The sequence below is a fragment of the Meles meles genome, chromosome 5 (assembly GCF_922984935.1).
Source record: "Meles meles chromosome 5, mMelMel3.1 paternal haplotype, whole genome shotgun sequence".
NCBI lineage: Eukaryota > Metazoa > Chordata > Mammalia > Carnivora > Mustelidae > Meles > Meles meles.
Genome location: NC_060070.1, coordinates 150691423 through 150711353, shown reverse-complemented (window position 1 = coordinate 150711353; position 19931 = coordinate 150691423). Strand labels below are relative to the sequence as shown.

The 19931-nt window shown below is 47.1% G+C and overlaps 1 protein-coding gene across 1 annotated transcript in view; it reads right to left on the bottom strand.

Annotated features, from left to right (window-relative positions):
- Positions 1-16478, bottom strand: part of SCGN (secretagogin, EF-hand calcium binding protein) — a 36752-nt gene extending 20274 nt beyond the window's left edge. The window contains exons 1-6 of the mRNA XM_046005868.1: positions 16242-16478; positions 15316-15386; positions 11175-11267; positions 7830-7919; positions 3809-3865; positions 3305-3382 (exon numbers count right to left, since the gene is read on the bottom strand). Of these exons, the coding sequence (XP_045861824.1) occupies positions 3305-3382; positions 3809-3865; positions 7830-7919; positions 11175-11267; positions 15316-15386; positions 16242-16323 (471 nt within the window). The 5' untranslated portion in view covers positions 16324-16478. The remainder of the gene's footprint in view (positions 1-3304; positions 3383-3808; positions 3866-7829; positions 7920-11174; positions 11268-15315; positions 15387-16241) is intronic.
- Positions 16479-19931: the final 3453 nt, after the last annotated feature.

The following is a 19931-nucleotide window of genomic DNA, read 5'->3' as shown; positions in this document are numbered from 1 at the left end:
TTCAGAGCACTAAGCACAACTTGAGGGAGTTTGGACCTGCGCAATCCATGGCCTACGAGGCACCCCAAGGAGGAGCGGGAGCCATCATGGGGGTGGAGGGGCTCAAGGTACACAGGCAAGGGAGGTGGAGGTCCCAAGACAAACTTTGCTTTTGTCACCAAGGCTTCTTATTTTAGCTGGCTATTAGTTAGCCTGCAAATTCAGTTCTGACAGTTGGCATTAAGTAGCCTATGCATGCCTGGCCCCTCAGGAGGGCAGGGAATGCAGAGATGCGAGGAGACGCAACGCTCTCCTTGTGCGGGAAGAGTCACCGGCTGGTAAAGAACAAGAGCCATAAACAAGTAATGTCAGCATTGTCCTTGACCCCAGCTGGCTCATCAGGAATCCTGCTGAAACCTAAGAAGCCCTAAAGGGTCTGGTCTCTGTTTTCTCACCCACGCTCACTCTGCCCCAGCCCTGCTGCTGTTGTCCAGTCCTTGAAGATCCCAGGCACACTGCTGTCCCAGGGGCTCTGTGCCTGCTGCACCCGCCATCCTTCCCCAGCCTCCTCTCCTCCCAGGGCCCTTGTCCTCGCTGCTTTGCTGGCGTGGCTAGCCTTTGCTCTGCTCTACGTTTTCATTTTTCCATAATACTTGTTACCCTCTGCATGCAATCTAATTTATTATTTATTATGCTTCTGGTTATTGTCAGTCTCCCCTTTGTCTATTTTGCTCACTGCTGGGTCCCCGGTGACCAGAGGGGTGCCTGGGGCATAGCAGATAGTGGGTAGTTGTGGGATGGGTCGAACAGATGACTGTGAGGGGAACTCAGTGATAGGTAGTTTGGGTGCACAGAAGAGAGGCACTTGTGTCGACTACAGGAGAAGGTTCTGGAAGGTTTCCTAAGGCAAGGTGATGTCTAACCAAATCTTGAAGGACAGGCAAGAACCAGGAGAAGAAAGAGAGGGAAAAAATAGTTGAGCCATGTTAAGAAGTGACAGAAAGGGGCACTGGGTGGCTCAGTCGGGTAAGCATCTGCCTTCGGCTTGGTCATGATCCCAGGGTTCTGGGATCGAGTCCCGCCTGGGGCTCCTTGCTCAGCAAGAAGTCTGCTTCTCTTTCCCTCTCCCACCCCCGGCTTGTGCTCTCTCTCTATCTCTCTCTCCCTCTCCCTATCAAACAAATAAATATATACATCTTTAAAAAAAAAAAAAGTGAGAAAGAGGCGGTTTAGCATTACACCTGAAGCCTGAGGGAAGCCCCTCAGAATCAAAGGTAACCAAACAAATACTAGAAGCGCGCCGGAGATCCTGAGTGAGAGTATTGCATTGTGCGGCACATGCGTTTTAAGTGAATCAAATCGAGGTAACAACAGTCAGCGCTGATGCGGTGTGAACCTAGGCCTGGAAAAGTGCTCAGCTGGAAACCTGAGCTGCTTGTCTTTCTCTGTCCCAGGCAGTTACAGTGACATCGCTCATTCCATAGTCCTTATTCTGCTGGCGGGTTCCACTGGAAATTGGGTGGGAAGAAACCCAGAGATCTCCCCGCACTAGGAAATTGCTTCCTGCTTCGCGGGGACTTCCCACTTCACCCTGCAGAGCTGACTACATATTTACTCGGGATCTCAAGCACCACACAGCCTGTTCTCAAAGCAGGTCAACAGAGCAAGACGCCAAATTATTTCCTTCATTGAGATCCTGGCCTGGGGTTGGATTCTGTCCTTGGAATGGGCTTAGCTTCTGTCTGGGCCATTTACAAGTCTTCATGGTTAAGAGCACCTTCCTCCCACTCAGGGCAGGCGCCTGTGACTGGGGAAGCATTTGGGGAGTTAGAGTGCGGAGTGAGTGGCAGGAGGGGCCCAGGCTGAAAACCAAGGGGGCTTGGCTTCCAGTTTACCTGGGGCCTCTGGCCCAGTAACTTAACTTCTCCCAGTTACCTGATCTGGGAAGTGCATCTGAGAATTCGACTTGGTGGGGCACCAGGGTGGCTCAGTCGGTTAAGCATGTCTGCCTTTGGTTTAGGTCATGATCCCAGAGACCTGGGATTGAGCCCCCAGGTCGGGCTCCCTGCTCAGCAGGAAGTCTGCTTCTCCCTCTCCTGCCTCTCCCCCCCGCCCCGCCAACTTGTTCTTTCTCTCTGTCTCTCAAGTAAATAAATAAAATCTTTAAAAAAAAAAAAGAATTCAACAAGATGGTGACTGTCACTTACCCTTTCTAAGGCTTCAGGATAAGATATATAGCATGAACACTGCCAACCCTGCTGAGAAGTCACAGAAATAACACCCTATTTGGAAACATCACTTAAGTGGCACCCATTTTATGGGAATTCACGACCTCTTCCCAGCGGTGCATGTTCCTGACTGTGCTCCAGGAATTTGAGTAACATCAATCTGGTCAAGAACACCTCATATGATAGATGTAACAATCCTACAAGCAATCAAGCCTTCACCAGCCATCTCCTTGCTTATTGACTGAGAACCAGCTACAGAGTTCGATTGGAAAGGAGCACACATCTGGGGCCGGGAAGGGGCTCAGCGGAGATGGAAGGCAGGGGAGCCAGGCTGCTGATGCATAGCGGGGGAGATGCGCTGGGGAACGAGGCGGAACAGAAGGTGAGGAGGGGGTTGCCAGAAGCAGCTGCTCCCAAACCACTGTTTTCCAGGGAGTTTTGACACCGAAATAATCTCGGTCATTCAGCACGTGGATGCCACAGGGGCAAGTAAAATAATGACAGCAAGGACCATAGCAAGCCCGAAAATGAGAGTTAACACGTCTCATGCCTCAGACGCCTGCCCAGTACTTCCTTTGCCCTCACGGTAATTCGGTCCTATTAACCCCCATTTTATGGGTGAAGTAAGTAAAAGGAAAGGCTTGACAATCTCCCAAGGTCATAACTAAGACGTGGCAAAACGGGGACACACGTCTCCCGCCCAGCCGACTCTGAGCTTTCTAAGTGGCTTCCATGTGTTTGGTCCTAGTTGTCTAGGTTTCTGATTGTCCATGTTTACCCATTTCCATGTGACTTCCAGTAGGACTGAGCTCATTGGCCTGGTGCCTAGTAACCCGATGTTGACGTACTTCCCCGGTCTCCCCAAAGACAGGTGAACCGCTTTCCATCTCCAGTACATGCAGCCCCAGCCTCAGAGGGGGGCTGTAGAGGCTCAATGTTGGCTCATTTTGGGGAGTTGACGTTTCCTCTTGCATTCACTTGGTCCGCACATGCTCACTGGGGCACTTACTCTGCACCTCTGTTTCTGGGCCCTGGGGAGGCGGGAGGCGGGGGTTTGGTTAACCCCCTTGTAGAGATCCCATCGCTCGGTTACTTACCATGGTGCCAGTATATTCTTCCAGCTTAGCCTCAGAAATGGCCTTTTTGTGGTGGAGGAAGAGGTCTCGGAGGAAGTTCTGTGACATCAAGAGAAGAACCACATCTTAAACGGAGAGCAGATAAACCGCCAAGATCTTGGAGGACTTGCATCAAGGATTGTGGTTCATTTTTTTTTTCATGGAGAAAATCAAATGCTTTTAGCAAACAATAAATTCAAGAATGGGGAGGGCTGTCCCTGTTTAAAGGATGTTCATAGAACCCAGAGACTAGCTCCAGGCATGGAAAAAGTGTCAAAACTCCTCAATGATGCGTTTTTCCTAGAGAAACTGATATCACTTGTACTTTCTTAAGTTTTAAACACAAATACTGTTTCTTAAAGTCACACATTCAAATCTACGTTTCTTGGGCTCACAGAAATGAAGTTCATGATCCACGTGCATCCAATTCCCAGGGGCGAACCGGCACCCCGCCCCCCAGCGAGAGACCCGCCCCGTGACACTTACGCACAGCTCAGCCGCTGATATAAACCCACTGCTGTCGGCATCATATTTGCGCCAGATCTGAAATACACAAAAGCCAGGCATCCGCTTATGAACCCAGCAGCCATGTAAACAAGCACACAGCCAGAGAGGTCATGGAGGAGTGATGCCAACACCTGTCCCGGGTCCCTGTGCTGACGCAGAGAACGTAGCCTGCAGCTTTATCAGGAAATTGCACACAAAGCCAGCAGGAGGCAAAGCCCGGGGCCCATGCAAAGTTGGGGGGTGTCAAATGGAGGCACCTGCATCAAACTATAACCCTTAGTGAAAGGCTGCACCCCTCAAAATAAACTGTGCTGCCCGCAGGCCCTTAGGGATCCTCCCTGTGTGGCCTTGGCTCTGGATAAAGGGAAGAAAACATCTCAGGTAGTTCCCAGTGATGAGACAAGCCTTTCCTTGGCTTTAGGTATAAGGGCAGTCTTCACCTGGCTGAAGATACGATCACAAAACCGGACAACAGAACAGCTGAACACTTCTGTAGCCACACTGAACTGCTTTCTCTCATAAGCGGTATGATTCGGACCACCTCGGATTATCCCATGCTTAGCCTCAAGGGCTGGCTATTTCTCAAACTCTTGTACAGAATCAGAAAGTATGGGTGTCTGGGTGGCTCAGCCAGGTAAGCACCCGACTTTTGGTCTCAGCTCAGGTCTTGATCTCAGGGTTGTGAGCTCAAGCCCTGCTTGGGGTTCCAGGCCGGGTGTAGAGCCTACATGAAAAAGAAGAAAAGGAAAGAACAGAAGAAGTAACACTATTTTTTGGTTTTGTTTTTAATTAATTAACTTTTTATTTGACAGAGAGCAAGAGCTGGAGAAAGAGAGAGAGAGAGAGAGAGTACAAGCAGGGGGAGCAGCAGAGGGAGAGGGAGAAGCAGGCTCCATGCTGAGCAGGGAGCCCGATGTAGGGTTCGATCCCAGGACCCCGGGATCATGACCTGAGCCAAAGGCAGATGCTTAACTGACTGAGCCCCCCAAGCCCCCCCTAAGTTCTTTTCTTTTTTAAACTGACAGATCGTCTGTAGCTATAGAATGGGTTAGCTGAGTCACTCACTGCAGGGACCTTAATTCAAGACCCCAGTCAGTCTGGAGTCTCACTCCGGAGCTAGTGCTAGCTCACTGCGGAGCTAGTGAGGTACTGATGGGCCATGAGAAGACTGAGCAACTTCATGCCTTATGGCCCCTGAACTCAGCCAGACTTACAAAGTCAACAAGTGAAATATAAATTACATTCAAACTTTTATGGTGTGAATATACCAAAGCTAAGAATGAGAATTTTAAATAATAAATAAAACCATTTTCCATGATTTTCTTTTCTCATGCTATTCTCCAAAAATTTTCTGTCTACATTATCTTATAATTTTGCTACAACTGAGCCAGCCATTGGAGGCCCAAAGGTTTCTATGTGAGTAATGTGCTCGCCTATCTATTTATTTTTATTATTTATTTATTATTATTTATTATTTATTTTTAATTTTTTAAAGATTTTATCTATTAGAGAGAGACACAAGCAAGAAAGGGAACTCAAGCAGGGGGAGTGGAAGAAGGAGAAGCAGGCTGCCTGCTGAGCGGGAGCCCAAAGCAGAGCTCGAACCCAGGACCCTGGGATCATGACCTGAGCTGAAAGCTGATGCTTAATGACTGAGCCATCCAGGTCCCCCTTGCCTATTTTTAAAGAATAAAAGCAAAATAAGAGATTTCCAGGCAAATAAAGTTTTACCAATAGAATTTAGTAAAGGATAAACTCTAGGAAGGAGGAAAATAAAGAGACTCTTAGTCAGGAAAAGCAATGGTTCACAAAGATGAGAGGAAACAAATCTTGACTGCATGAAATTTGTAGGGTTAAAGAAAACAAGACAGAACTCATATCCTGGGCAGTCACCGCACATGACCTGGGCACCCTATGTTAGGATTAAAGTGTTTTAAGGTCCGGTGGCCTAGGGGGAACGTAAAGACATCAACTTAGAATTTTTAAATAGGTTATAACAAACTTAACTTAAAGAAATCAGGAATCTGAAGAGATATGTATATTTTTTTAATCGGGTAGAGAAAGGGAAGGCTCTTTGTTACGGAAGCCACTGACCAACTTAAAGGGAGGGGGTAAATGGAATAAGTTAAAAAAAAAAAAAAGGCAAAAAGATAGGAAAGCTCCACAGTGCTCTTTGCTTTTTCCCATTCCTCAGAGTTATTCAGTATTATGCAAGGCCTAACATTTTAATACTGTATTTCTGGTTATAAGAGTAAATCATATTCACTGTACAAAATTAATGAGCTGCAAAAAAGAGAAAACTACACTCTGCAGGTGTATCTTTGTGTTTCCTTTCTTCATATTTCTATTACACACATGACAAGACTAACTTGGAGGTCATATTGTCTATACACTTGGGCAATCTGTTTATTATTTTCATTTAAAATTTTCTGAGAGCATTTTTGAGCACCATTAAAATCATTGTGAAAATGTCACTTAAAGTGATTTGTAAATAATTATGATCTGTGCACAGTTGGAAAATATAAAAGTACAAAGAATATGAAAACCATCTAAAATCTTACCACTTAAAAGAAATTAGCATTTATCTTATGTGTATCTACCTACAGTTTAATTTACGTAGGTGTTAGGGTGAACTATTTTTTAAATAATGTTAAGATCATACTGCATGCACAGTTTTGCTTCTTAACAATATAACACATTTCCTCCAATTACAAACATTTCTTTTTTTTTTTTAAAGATTTTCTTTATTTACTTGACAGAAAGAGATCACAAGTAGGCAGAGAGGCAGGCAGAGAGAGAGAGAGGGAAGCAGGCCCCCTGTTGAGCAGAGAGCCCGATGTGGGACTCAATCCCAGGACCCTGAGATCATGACCTGAGCCGAAGGCAGCGGCTTAACCCACTGAGCCACCCAGGCGCCCCCAAACATTTCTGATTATAACTTAAGATAGATGCCTGGAGCAGTAGACTTATTAAGCCCAAGGGTAAAGATAGTTTTAACTTTGAATCATGACATTTTAAAGGATCCTGACTATATTTTTGCGAAATCACTCTCCATAAAATTGTTGCAGTGTGCATGCCTACCAACAGATCATGAGCATCAATCTCAGGGCTTCTTGGCTGCCACCATGTATTTCGTTGATCCTCTTAAAATCTTTACCACTTGGATTGGCAAAAATCAGTTGTTACAAATTTGCACTTCTTGGCTACCAACCTACCTTTATTGCCCATTCAGATCTCTCCCGTGAATAGTCTATGTGCGTGCTTGCTCAATTTTATGACTTCCACTCGGCCGGAAGTAACTACAGTCGTGTAAAAGGGTGCTAAGCTATTATCTCCTAAATGGGGTCTTGGGAACTGTTTCAGGAATGGCCTGGGTTGCAGTAGCTGTCTTGAGTCTGCTCTGAATTTCCTGGTCTTTGTCCAAAGGACAGTAACATCCGGAGGCTGAAAGAGGAGCTAAGAGGAGGCACTGACTGCCTTCAGCTTTCTCTCGAGCACAGCGACTGCAAACAGAAGATCTGCTGGCTGGATGGGCACGCTAGGGAGTTACGTTTTTGTGGTATTATACCTTTGAAACTAGAATTAGTGGCTAACATATAAAAACAAGTAGGCTAGATGTCCAGACAGCATGCTTAGAAGCCAGCAATGCGCTGGAGCTCCCCGGGGTTCTCTGCTTTGAATGGGGCACCTGCTCTCCGGGCTCCGAAGTTCCCAGCCGACCCCTGTCATAGTCTTCCATGTCGGCCTGCCTGCCTGTTGTCTGGGCTTCCGCTAGCTCAGGCTGAAGGACTCTGTTGGCTTGCGAGCAGCCTAAGGCAGCGCCCAGAGCACACGGGGGTTTGGGACCCAAGTTCTGGCTCATCACCAATGGCTTCTTTGCTTGGTCTTACCCTCTGAGGGTTTGGGGACTGGACAGGATTGCTGGCCTCCCTCGTGGGTGTCTGGGATCCTGGGCTTTTCTCAGTCCTCATCCTCTGTAGACACACAACCAAACACTTACCTGCATAAACTCCACACTGCTGTCCAAGGGGTTTTCCTGACGAAAGAGCAGCAGGAAGTTTTCATCTTCAGACAAGAACATGTTGGCAAGCTGAAGAAGCAGAGAGAAATAGCCATTAGCCACACCGGCCAGTGCTCTCTAGGTAAAAGACACGGTGGGACATACTACAGGGGAGGAGGGCTTGGATTCCCCAGGACTGAGAGCTTCAATTACAGTTCTGGGCCCTTGACTGCAGTTTTGGATTCCCTGATGCTTTCAAACACTGCTCTGTTACTAGGTAGGAAACATGGCGGGTGGCTGCCTCCCAGGAGTTTACGATCAAAAATCATAATCCTAATTTTATTTTATTTTTTTAAAGAGTTTTATTTATTTGAGAGAGCACAGGAGAGTGAGAGGGAGAAGCAGACTCCCCACTGAGCAGGGAGCCCCATGCAGGACTCGATCCTAGGACCTTGTGTCATGACCTGAGCCAAAGGCAGATGCTGTACCAACTGAGCCAGCCAGGCATCCCATAATCCTAATATTAATTATAAATTTGTCAGTGCTTAATATGTTCCAGACACTATTTTAAGACTCTCCCATATTAAAATAATTTAACTCTATTATATAATGGGAAATTAAAAGAGCGAATAATTCTTATATGTGCTACGAACTGTTCTAAATTCTTACGTATGCTTACTCACTCCCTCCTAGCCCCAACCCAGAAAGTACACAACATACTCCCATTCTCATTTCTTCGTCAAGGAAACTGGAACTTGGGTGCCTGGGTGGTTCAGTGGGTTGGGCCTCTGCCTTCGGTTCAGGTCGTGGGTGATCTCAGGGTCCTGGGATCAAGCCCGGCATCGGGCTTTCTTTTCGGCGAGGAGCCTGCTTTCCTCTCTCTCTGCCTGCCTCTCTGCCTACTTGTGATCTCTCTCCCTGTCAAATAAATTAATAAAATCTTTAAAAAAAAAAAAAAAGGAAACTGGAACTTGCGTTAGTTATGTGGCAAGTGATGGCACCCAGACTAGGGCCATCCTTTCCAGCTTCGTGCCATGCTGGGGAGATGGCGTACACGCGGTCTCTTCACACCACGGGCACAGACAGGAGTGACTGCCGTCAGTGTCCTGAGTGTTGGCTGTTTTACTTCTTCTACATTATCAGTGTCTCTGTGATGTTTCCAGAGTTGGTCTGGGTGTGATCCATTACGTCGTCCCTCCTCCTATCTGAGCACCAATTCTACTGATTTAGGTCACTTCTCTCATGAGTAATGGTGACATTTTCTTCCCATGATGCGTGACTATAATTCTCACTTCAGCACATGGTTGTGTTTGGCTGGGCTCATCCCATCCTATGGTACTGCCGTGTTCCTGACTTGCGTCGTCCCCCAGAAATGGTGGCCACTCCTTCTATCTCCGTGCTCACCGCCACGGTGAATCCAAACAGGGGCTGTTGGGGGGTCGGGGGGCGTGTGGAGCCCACACGCCTATTCACTCCTCTAGCTGGATGTGGGTCTGCTCAAGGATCTACCGTGTGAACAACAGCAATCATAATTTGAATATCATATATCGAGTAGCTACAACGTGACAGGCACTGGCGACGTACTTTTTATTGATGATCTCGTTAAAGTCTCATACCAGTCCTACTGGTATGATACCCCCTTTCACTCATGGGAGCAGGACAGCGCAGCGTGTGTCCTTGACAGGCTCTAGAGTAGATCCTAATTCCTTCTCCACTGCTCGCCTTTTATTTGGTCTGGCACAAGTTAATTGATCCCTCTGTGCCTCGATTTCCTCACTTGTAAAATGGGGATAATAATATATATATATATATCCTGATGCTTATGTGAAGGCTAACAGTAAAATGAGGCACTACTTACAGGCAAAATTCCTTCAATAAATGCTAATGCCCTGTTGATGAAGACCATGAACCAGAGGTTCGGGAGAAGTAACTTGGCCAAGGTCTCACATTCACCGTGTGGACTTGGCACTGCCCCAGCCCCATCCCCCACATCCTGCCTCCCCCCCACCACACCCGTCTGGGCTCCAAGGTCCGCTGGAATCAGCCTCTGCTCTTCAGAACTACGTGCTTTTTCCCATGGCGTAGGACAAGCCAAGAAACCAAATGAAAACGTGATTCACAGGTCCCCAGCCTTTAGAACCCAGTGTGTCTGCAGCTTTGATTGGAGCGGCACAGAGGAGCCCGGGGCAAATCAGATGCACAGATAATCCCCCAGCCTGGCTTGGGCTGTCCGTGGCGAAGTCTGCCCCACCTTAGTTGTGCTAGAATATCTAATGTGTCCAAGTGGGCTGATTTTCAGGTCTCAACCTCCTGTGACTAGAGCGAGATAGGCAATGGTACAGCAGGAGGAGGTGGGGGAGACTCACTACTCCTTAAGCTCACAGACTCCAGAGGTTTTAAGGGGCCTGGGACGGGTGTAACCAGATCCCATCAGCTTGTCTACGGACAGCACCTCCGCTGTGCCTCCGCGGGACTCCATGATGGGATGGTTGGCACGGGTGTCCAAGTTGTTGCCTGTTTCCAAGTGCTTCGTGAAGCTCTGCCTGTTGTTAGTGAGATAACACCGTCGTTTTCAGCCATTTCCCGTGTTTCATTTCTTCTCCCTTAGGCCTACACATATATACTGGGCACCGCTAATGTTCCGCTGTGCTCTGGGGGCTGGAGAACGCAGCAGTGAACACGCGGTCATGAGTCCTTCGGTATTTCTAGCTTGAGGCTTGCGTTTACTTGCCTTACATCAATTATCTACCATCGCTGGTGACATAAAAAAAAATTTGCCCTGGAGTGAAAATTTTGGAAATGCTCATACATCTAGAGTTCTGAGAAGGCTGCTTCCTTCCGGGCAAACACGTCTACTTTTCATAAAGATACATTATCTTGCCCTAGTATCAGAATTTCCTGAAAAGAAAGGTACTATGTGGGCTGGACTGAAGAGAGACGGCTGCTGTCCGTCTTGTTTCAAGTGATCTCCGGGGTTAGATCTCCCCTCCGCTGGGAGCTGATGCAGGAGATTCAACCCATTTCTTGTTAGTCAGTTTTTCCTTATGCCCGGGCTGGATCTGAACAGCACACAGCAAAGGGACCCATTGGATCGAGTAACTCAAAGACCTCCAGCGTATGGACTCCCCAGTTATAATAACTACAAATATTGCTTGACCTAAAGAAAATGATACGGATTGCTAAGAAGACAGAAAAGGAGAGGAGATTACTTCAAAATGCTGGGTAGGCCAGCGGCCTGGCAGACCATTCTAGCTTCCCATTCAGATGTAAGATTTGCATTATCTTTGGGGGGGAAGTGACAGCCCGAAAAGGCTCGGTAGAGAAAGGGACAGTGGGGAAAGGTACCTCTTTCATGAGCACGCGCCCGTCTCTGGAGACACCGTGCAGACCCGTGAACTGTTGCTTCATTCTCTGCACATTTTCTTCCACGCCCGCCTCCTACAATAGGCCAGACAGAGCTGCATTAAACCCACGGGGATTCCAAAAATGTAGTCAGGATATCAACTATTCAGAGCATAGAGCCTGGTCATTACGTTAGTCTAACCTGGAAAGCAGGTTACTTTAGCCATTTAGAATGAGCCTACCCTGTGGAACAAGGGAAAACAGTGGTGGAGAGTTCTTGAGCAAAGCCCCACTGATCAGAATCCTAAGCAGGTGAGACCTCTAGGCTAGTGAGCTCCTAAAACATGAATGAAGGAAGAGAAGCCAAGAGACTAGGTTTTAAGGGCCTTCGGACTGACATAACCTGATCCCATCAGCTTGTCTACAGACAACAGCTCCATTAAGCTCATTCGCAGGACTCCCAAGTTCTCCCTCCAAGAGATCAGAGATTTTGTTCTGTTTTTAAGGGAAAAGCCCAGCTCTTTTAGATTTCAAGTTTGCCGTCGCTCCTCCCTTCATCTTCTCCTTGAGCCCGCCGAGGAAAAAATAATTAGAAGGGAAAAAAGTAAGAAAGTAGTTATTGAATTACCAAGGAATGGAGAGAATGGAAAATGAATTCTGAGGAAGGAACTGAGAAGTAGAAACATCCCCCCACCCCCCAGTGCCAGATCCCAGGATTCCAGACCGCAGCAGCCATGCTAAATTCAGCCTCCCTGATACTGTCCCTAATCCGATCCCCCACGACCCCTGCCAGCCAGGCTTCCTCCTGAGATACCGCACTACATATGGAGAGATCAGCGTTTCTAGTCTTGGCTCCTCAGATCCCGGGTGTGGGTGTGGGCGTGTGGGTTGTGTACGTGCACCATAGAGAAAGAAAACATGATGGGGATCCCTCCACAAGGTGGGTCTTCACTTTGCCTTCAGGTTGGCTTTCTAGATTAGGATATCCGCAGGACGGCCATCACTTCTGTGTCTCTGAGATACAGCAGAATTAATACATGGTGCTTTATGGTGGGCTGGGCCTTCCCAAAGGACCTTAGTGGACATAAGCCATCGGGGTGGAAAATTAAGTTTCACAATTAGTAAATGTTAAGTCAAAGAAGCTGAGGCCAGAGTCTAGTGCTACCTTAGCTTGAAGCCACAGAACCTTGACTTTCATCCCGTAACCCCAAAGCCCATGGCCATCCCTTGGACCTAAAGCAACAGAGCCAAGGGGCTGCCTCTGTTGTATTTCCCATCTGCACCACCCTGCCCCCCTTTCCATAAGACTCTAGACCCCGTCGTCTCTGAAGCATGGAAGCCCGGGCTGTGCTAGACTCTGACAGGAAGGATACGGACACAGCCCCAGGAAGTGAGTCTCTGCTCTGTACTGGCTCTCTCCAGACCTAGTTCAGAGGCCAGTCCTGAGCATTTGAAAAGAAAAGGTAGGAGCTAAGGGAGGGTTGAGGAACAGGAGCCGCAGCATGAATAGGTCATGGTTCCATGAAGTCTGTCCCCGCAGAGGCCCCGAGAAGGAGCGAATCACACACAGGTTGGTTGCTCTCCAAGGTTGACCAGCAGGTCGCTGTTGGCAACCCTGAAATTCCTTCCTCCGAGGCCTCTGTGACCTGCTAATCAGGGAGGAAAGGAGAGTGCTTCAGGCGTCTGAAGAACTGCCTGCTCCTCCTAAACCACAGGCCCAATCCTGGAGGCCTCCCTACAGTGGCTTCTCTACTCGCTGGGGCATCCCTGGTTAGAAGCAGGGATGGGGACTGTCACTCAGCTTGATGGACGTCCACTTGGAAGTCCTGCTCTCTGATCAAGGACATGCTTAGAACCTACTCCTTTCTCAGCAGGGAGGAAACCGAGAATCAGGAATCAGGAATAGTTTCCTTAATCGTGATTGTTCTGGGAGCATGGAGGGCCCAGCACAGGCTCTAGAACACCACTCCCCCAGGGCCAGGTATCAACATTTCGAAACAGAATAATGGCAGGTAATGACCCTTTTGGACAATGGCTCATACAAATAATCTGGCTCCGAAAGCTCTCTCCCCAGCCATGTGCCGAGAAGGGGTGGTTGGGTCTGCCCGATTCCGTTAGACCCTCCCACCATCCCCCGTGATGGGCAGTCACTGTTCCTGGACAGACAGAGGGTGAGAGAGATACCAGCTGACATACGGTGATTTAAAAATGCGAGATCCTAGGCAAACCCCAAAGGTACTAAAATTCCTCGGGGATGGGACCCACAGGGGCACAGGACACTGGTGAGTCACTTGTTGTCTCCTCTCCCGCAAGGACCATGCCCGCCCCTGTGTGAGAGGGCAAGTCCCCAGGCTGGCTCTGAGGGAGGGGAGAGATGGACTGCCCAGCAGCAAGCGAGGCTCCTCTCTGCTCCATCACTAATGGCAACAATGCCGCTAACGTTAGCCAAAGCCGCAGAAGAAGTGCCCTTGGCTCAGAGCAGACCCTGGTGTCTTACCAGCCCCACCCCCACCTTACGACTGAAAATAAGACACTCCCCGCTTCCGCACTGACAACAGCTTTTCTCCTCCCTTCCTATAAATCACTAGGGCAAAATACTTCTAGAAAGGTCGGAAGTTCTAAGTCTCTGGGAGTTTGGGGTTTTGGACCATCCAGTTTATTCCAAGACTTCAAATGGCTCTGCCTTCATATATATTTGTTTTCCTTAAATACACCTGTCATGCTTGACTAAAGGGCATCTGACTCTTGGGTTCCGGAGTGATGTGAGCCCTAGCGTTTATAGCAATAAGGAAGGGCAAGGCAGAGACAGAGAGTGTTAGGGGAAAGAAGGAGAAGAGAAAAGAAACGGATAAAAGACAAGAAATGAGGGACAAAAAGAGAGGAGATAGGTAAGAAAGAGAAAGGAAAAGAAAAGACAGGGAAATGAGGGACAAGAGAGCTTTGAGAGACGGACTGCAGATAGAAGGAGAAACAAGGAAACAGGAGGAGACTTGGAGAGACCTTTAAGACAGACAGATGAGAGACAGAAAGGTCAGAGAGAAAGTCAAGAGATGATGGAAGATAGGGGAGAGGAATCAGAATGAGAAACAGAAATGGGCAGAAAAATGAGGCACACAGACGTCAAATGAATAGTCGAGGCAGAGAGAGAGAAAGAGAGAGATCTGTGTACATAGAGACAGAGACAGGGAGGGACAAGGTCTGCGTGGCTACTGGAGGCAGATGGCAGCCTCTTCTGTCAGCTGGCTGCCCGCCCACACCCGGAAACACCCTCTCGAAGCACTCCTTGGTGGCGCGGAGAGCCTTGTTCCCTTCACTGGGCTCCTCCAGGACAGTACAAGGCACTTCATTCTTCTGTGTAAACAGTTCTCTGGCTGAGGATAAGTGATCTCCACAATTCACTTTAAACACTACTGTCTCCGGAGCTACTCCTCTTACCAGGCATCCTCGGATGGAGTCTTGACTAGGCTGCTCTCCCATCCCCAGGCTGGGGTGTGTTTATAGGAGTCTTTGCTTTGCTACGGGGATCCTCAAAAGTTCATCTCCATCTCTCGAGGCCGGATTTACCATCAGGGAAGGACATGGACATGATAGATAGGTTTCCATTTATTATACCTGGGCTCTGGGTATATTGATTATTTTCTGGTTTGTTATTCCCAAAGAAATCTATAACCTCTTCTAATGAAATGAATAATGGAAAATGATTTTAAATGTTCTGTTTGTTTGTAAGCTGCTATCAAAAGAGTATCAAATGCACTACACACTCAGAACCTCGGAGCTCTTAACATCTCTTCCACCTTTTTGAACAAAGTGAGCTGCCTTATCTCCATGTCGAAACCCATTAGCAGAAACATAACCAAGGAGACGTTCAAAACAGAGTTGTTGGAATCTATGGTTAAGGTCTGTCGAGGGGATGACAGATGTTACACTGAAAGTCAGTGGCCAGCACGTCTAACGCTACAGTCGTCCGTTTTATAAAACCTGCCTCGGTTCCCTCCCTGTTGCTAAGAGATGGAGAAAAATTAACGCAAGCAAGGAAGAAAAGAGGTCAGATGGGATTAATAGGTGCAGATCAACATGAGACTTGGATGCTTCTCCTGTTTTGCTAAAGGCACATAAATTAATGCTTCGTGGCACAAGTACTTACCTCAGTACCCAGCGTCGTCAGCACGTGATGAAAGAAAGCATCGAGTTCCTTCTCGTCTATGTAACCTTTTTCTAAATGCAACAAGAGATGCATAAGTGATCGTCACTTACATAGAATGACATGTGACATTTACTATTTATCTAGATTGTTTTGGATCTCACAGTCTGTAAAATCCCCATGGATACTGTTCCTTACTCTACCGATAACTCAGTGCTAGCGTGCTAGGGTCTAACCTCTCAGAGACATGAATAGTAAACACACGTTCAAGCGTAAATGCTCTGTGCTGGGTTTAAATGAATATTTGGGAAAGGAAAGCGACAAAATACATACATTTTCATCCACAGACAAACATGAGTTTTAGAAGAAAATCCAACCCCAGGATTTGGAAGCTTCGAAAGATTTAACAGGTATAATTCTTAAATCTTACTTTCCAGAGTCAAAACACAATTTAGCTATTTTCTTTATGGTTGTTGAGTTACTATTAAAGATACAGCACATTTTAAGTGGTAACATTTTCTTTCCAAGTTTTTTTGGGGGATACCATCTTTTTGAAAGTTGGTAAAATTGGTCCTCCCTTCCTTGGAAAAGCACCTTTAGGGAGGGCTTACTTCAGACAGCTGTCTGCCAGCCACAAGCCTCGAATATAGGTAGTGATCTGCGTCATATATGGCATAACATCTTAGACACACACACACAGATTGGGAGGGGGACCAAGTCCTTCCCTCGACCCTGAATTTAAACACCAAACTCTAGATCTGTAGCTCCAGGACACCTAACATCTGTTTGGTTTGACATAAGCATTAACAACGCCGAAAGACAACGTTCCCTGCGAGGAAAGACGGGAAGGGGAAACTCTAGGTCCTTTAGGAGGGGCCGGGCTGGGGCCACGTCTACACCTGAATGTGCCGGTGCCCTGTTCCACTTACCATCCGCGTCAAAGCGCTGCCAGACCTGCCAGAAGCCCTCGGCGTCCAAGCGCCCCCCAGTCGCTTCGCTGGCGCTGTCCATGGTGTTGAGCGCGGAGCTTAGGCACCTGCTGGCAAGGAACACCTGGGAACTTTGGTGGCGGCTTCTGCCTGACTCCCTTGCCTGCTTCTTTGCTCTCTGGTGTGCTCTGGGCACCTTTCTGCGGGGACCGGGGTGAGGGCGGCTGGCGAGGCGGCGGGTGGCAGAGCCCTGGCGTCGCTACAGTCCCTAAGCCTCGACCGCGGAGCCCGCCCTCCTGCAGACTCGCGGGTCCCCGCCCCGCCCCGCCCCCGCGCACCACCCCCCATCCCCCAGCCGGGCGGGGTCAGGGGTGGTCCTCTGCCTCTGCGCTGTGGGGGAGTGGGGACAAAGGCGCTGTCCTGGGGCCTCCATGGCTAACTGCATTTGCCCTTTAATTTGTTTGCCAAACTCAGAGAAAATGACCACCCTTTCCTTTGACTGAACACCCAACTTGCGTCCCTCTCGAGAGAGCTCCCGCAATGAAAATGTTGGGAGAGGACTCCGTGTTAGGACCGTTGGGACCTGATGACTTAGAAATAGTGTGTGGGGAGGGTGATACTGGTAGGGGTAGGAGATTACCAGTAAGCAAGGAGATGGTCAACGGCAATTATCTATCCCTGGGTATTAGGGCATGCTTATTGTTATGCTATAATGCACCGTAAGGACTTGTAACTAAATGGGCATTTTGCAAGGAACTATGGTTTAACGCAGGGTACCAGAATGTTGAGGAAAGTCTAAACCGTGCCATGCTTTGCTGGGAGAAGAGGGTCTGGGGGAGACACAGTGGCCAACTGCAGAGTCCTTAGGTAGAAGACGTAGATGATTGTGTTTGGCTTATAAGAGCCTCACCAAGCCCAAAGGACAAAAATCATTCAGAGGAACAAAGAATTCTGTCTAATGATCTTAACTGTCCAAAACTTGACTGGTTGCTTTGTGAAATAGGTAACTGACGAGCACAGATGTCTTCTGACCGTGGGCTTAGAACCTTCTGCTGAGGAATCCATAGAAGGAGCTTGGGTATTAAAAGAGTTTAACAAGATAAAGATTTTCTTTATGACAGTGACTCTGACATTAGCATTAAAATTTATTTTTAAAAAGCACATATGGGGCGCCTGGGTGGTTCAGTCAGTTAAGGGTCTGATTTTTTTATTTTGGCTCATGTCATCATCTCAGGTTCCTGAGATCAAGACCGACCTCTGGCATCATGCCGGGTGGAGGCTGCTTGGGATTCCTGCCCCCCACACATATACTAAACTACTGCCGGTCAGACAGTCCTGAGTTAGGATCCCAGCTCTACCACTTGCTAGCTTTGTGACCTGGGCATTTCGTTTTCACCTGAGAGTGTGTTCTCATCTAGAAAATGAGGATTATAATATCTGCTCTGGAGGGTTGCTGTGAGGACCCGAGTCCATCATAGGAGTGCACAGAATACTATAACTACTGTGGTCTTACAGAGGACGAGAGTTGACTGTATGAGTTTTTTAAATAATGTGAAGAAAAAAGGAAAGTGAGAAACTGTCCCAGCTAAGAGGAATCTAAGAAGACATCATAACTAATGCAATATAGTACCTTGGTTAGGATCCTGGAACATTAAGCAAAAACTAAGAAAATATGAAAAAAATAAGACTTTGGTTTATAATAAAGAAAAAAATAAAATAAAGAAGCAAATAGCTCTGGGTTTTGGGTCCAGCTTTGCCTCTTACTAGCTGTGATATTGGGCAAGTTGGAGCAAACCTCATTTTCTTCCCCGTAAAAATGGGGATAGTTGTGAGCATTTGCTCCTACATTGTTGTCCTAAAGAGAAAATGAAAACATACATAGAATCACTGAATGTAGGTTAGCTACTAAAATGATAAATCTCCATACATAGACATTTAGACAATGGTGAAATGACCTTCAGGATTTTTGAGTAATCATCACTTCTGGGGAAGGTGTTGTACAAATACTGAGGAACACAGCAGAACGAGAGGGTGAGGGGCTCAGTGTCCACAGTTATATGGCATCGGTCAGGAAGAGGAATCTGCACGAACGCACCAAGATGGTGACTGATCTTGTTTTCTGATAAAATAGAAAAGGGAAAAAGAAGGCCAATGTCAGAAGTAATAATCAAGGTTTAATGCAGGGGGTGGTTAAATAACTGATGGTCAGTCTCTATGATGGGCTTCATTGCATACACAGAAACCTTGATTTTGAAGACTGATCTCACATGCGTGCGCGCGCGCACACACACACACACACACACACACACACACTGCTTGGACTATAAGAGCAGGCTACAAAAAAGGCAAGTTACAAAAGTGTGCATATAGTACCACCCAATTCTGTAAAATAAAACACATGTTTCTGTACTTGGAAAAAAAATGGAAGGGTATACACTAATGATATAAATGATGTTTATCTCTGGAATGGGGAAGAGGGAGACTCATGGGTAGTTTTAATTTTGCTGTTTCTAATTCTGCTTTAGAACTGTATCCAGTGGGGCGCCTGGGTGGCTCAGTGGGTTAAAACCTCTGCCTTCAGCTCAGGTCATGATCCCAGGGTCCTGGGATCGAGCCCCGCATTGAGCTCTCTGCTCAACAGGGAGCCTGCTTCCTCCTCTCTCTCTCTCTCTCTCTCTCTCTGCCTACTTGCAATCTCTGTCAGATAAATAAATAAAATCTTTAAAAAAAAAAAGAAGAAGAACTATCTCCAGTAAGCATATAATGCAAACTATTAAAACTTCTTTAGGATTTTTTTTTAAATCTTTAAAGACTTTTTTTTTTAAGATTTTATTTATTTACTTGACAGAAAGAGATCACAAGTAGGCAGAGAGGCAGGCAGAGAGAGAGAGGGAAGCAGGCCCCCTGCTGAGCAGAGAGCCCGATGCGGGACTTGATTCCAGGACCCTGAGATCATGACCTGAGCTGAAGGCAGCAGCTTAACCCACTGAGCCACCCAGGCGCCCAAGACTTTTTTTTTTTTTTTTAATCTAAGGGAAGGAGGAAAGAAGCACAGCCCAAAGACTGCTGTTCTTCTTGGAACTGGGGAACACATGGAATTCACCGGAAACAATTTCCAAGAGCCTGGCACGTGGGGCTCAGTGGGGAATTGTAATTTCTAGGTGATAACTTCCCATTTTCCTCTATCGTGATACTAGGTAGATTTTTTGGGTACTAGGATTTTTTGGATACTAGGTAGATACTAGGTAGATAATGTTCAGGCACCTCACATTCTCTCAAATAGAGATTCCTCGGGAGAAAACCATCCTAACCTTTAACAAAGAAGATACCAATTGAGAAAGTATTTTAAAATACTAGATCCTGGGAATCGCCTAGAAGACTGTCTCACTGTCTAGGTTCTCCTACCTGGAAGTGGAGTGAGGAGGGTGGTGGTGGTCGAACCAGAAGTGATTTACCCGAGACCCCCACTGTCCAACAAGAAAACTCAGAGGAATGCAAGTACAAAGTAGCGAGAATCAAACTGAAATAAATTATGCAACTGATGGATTAATGTAGCCCCATCCATAGAGATTTTAATTTAAGTTGTCTGGAATGAGAACTCAACACTGATATATTTTTAAAGCTCCCTAGGAATTATATTAGAACCACTGACTAGCCCTTTGTCTATTGTATATTTTGGTCATTTTGGAC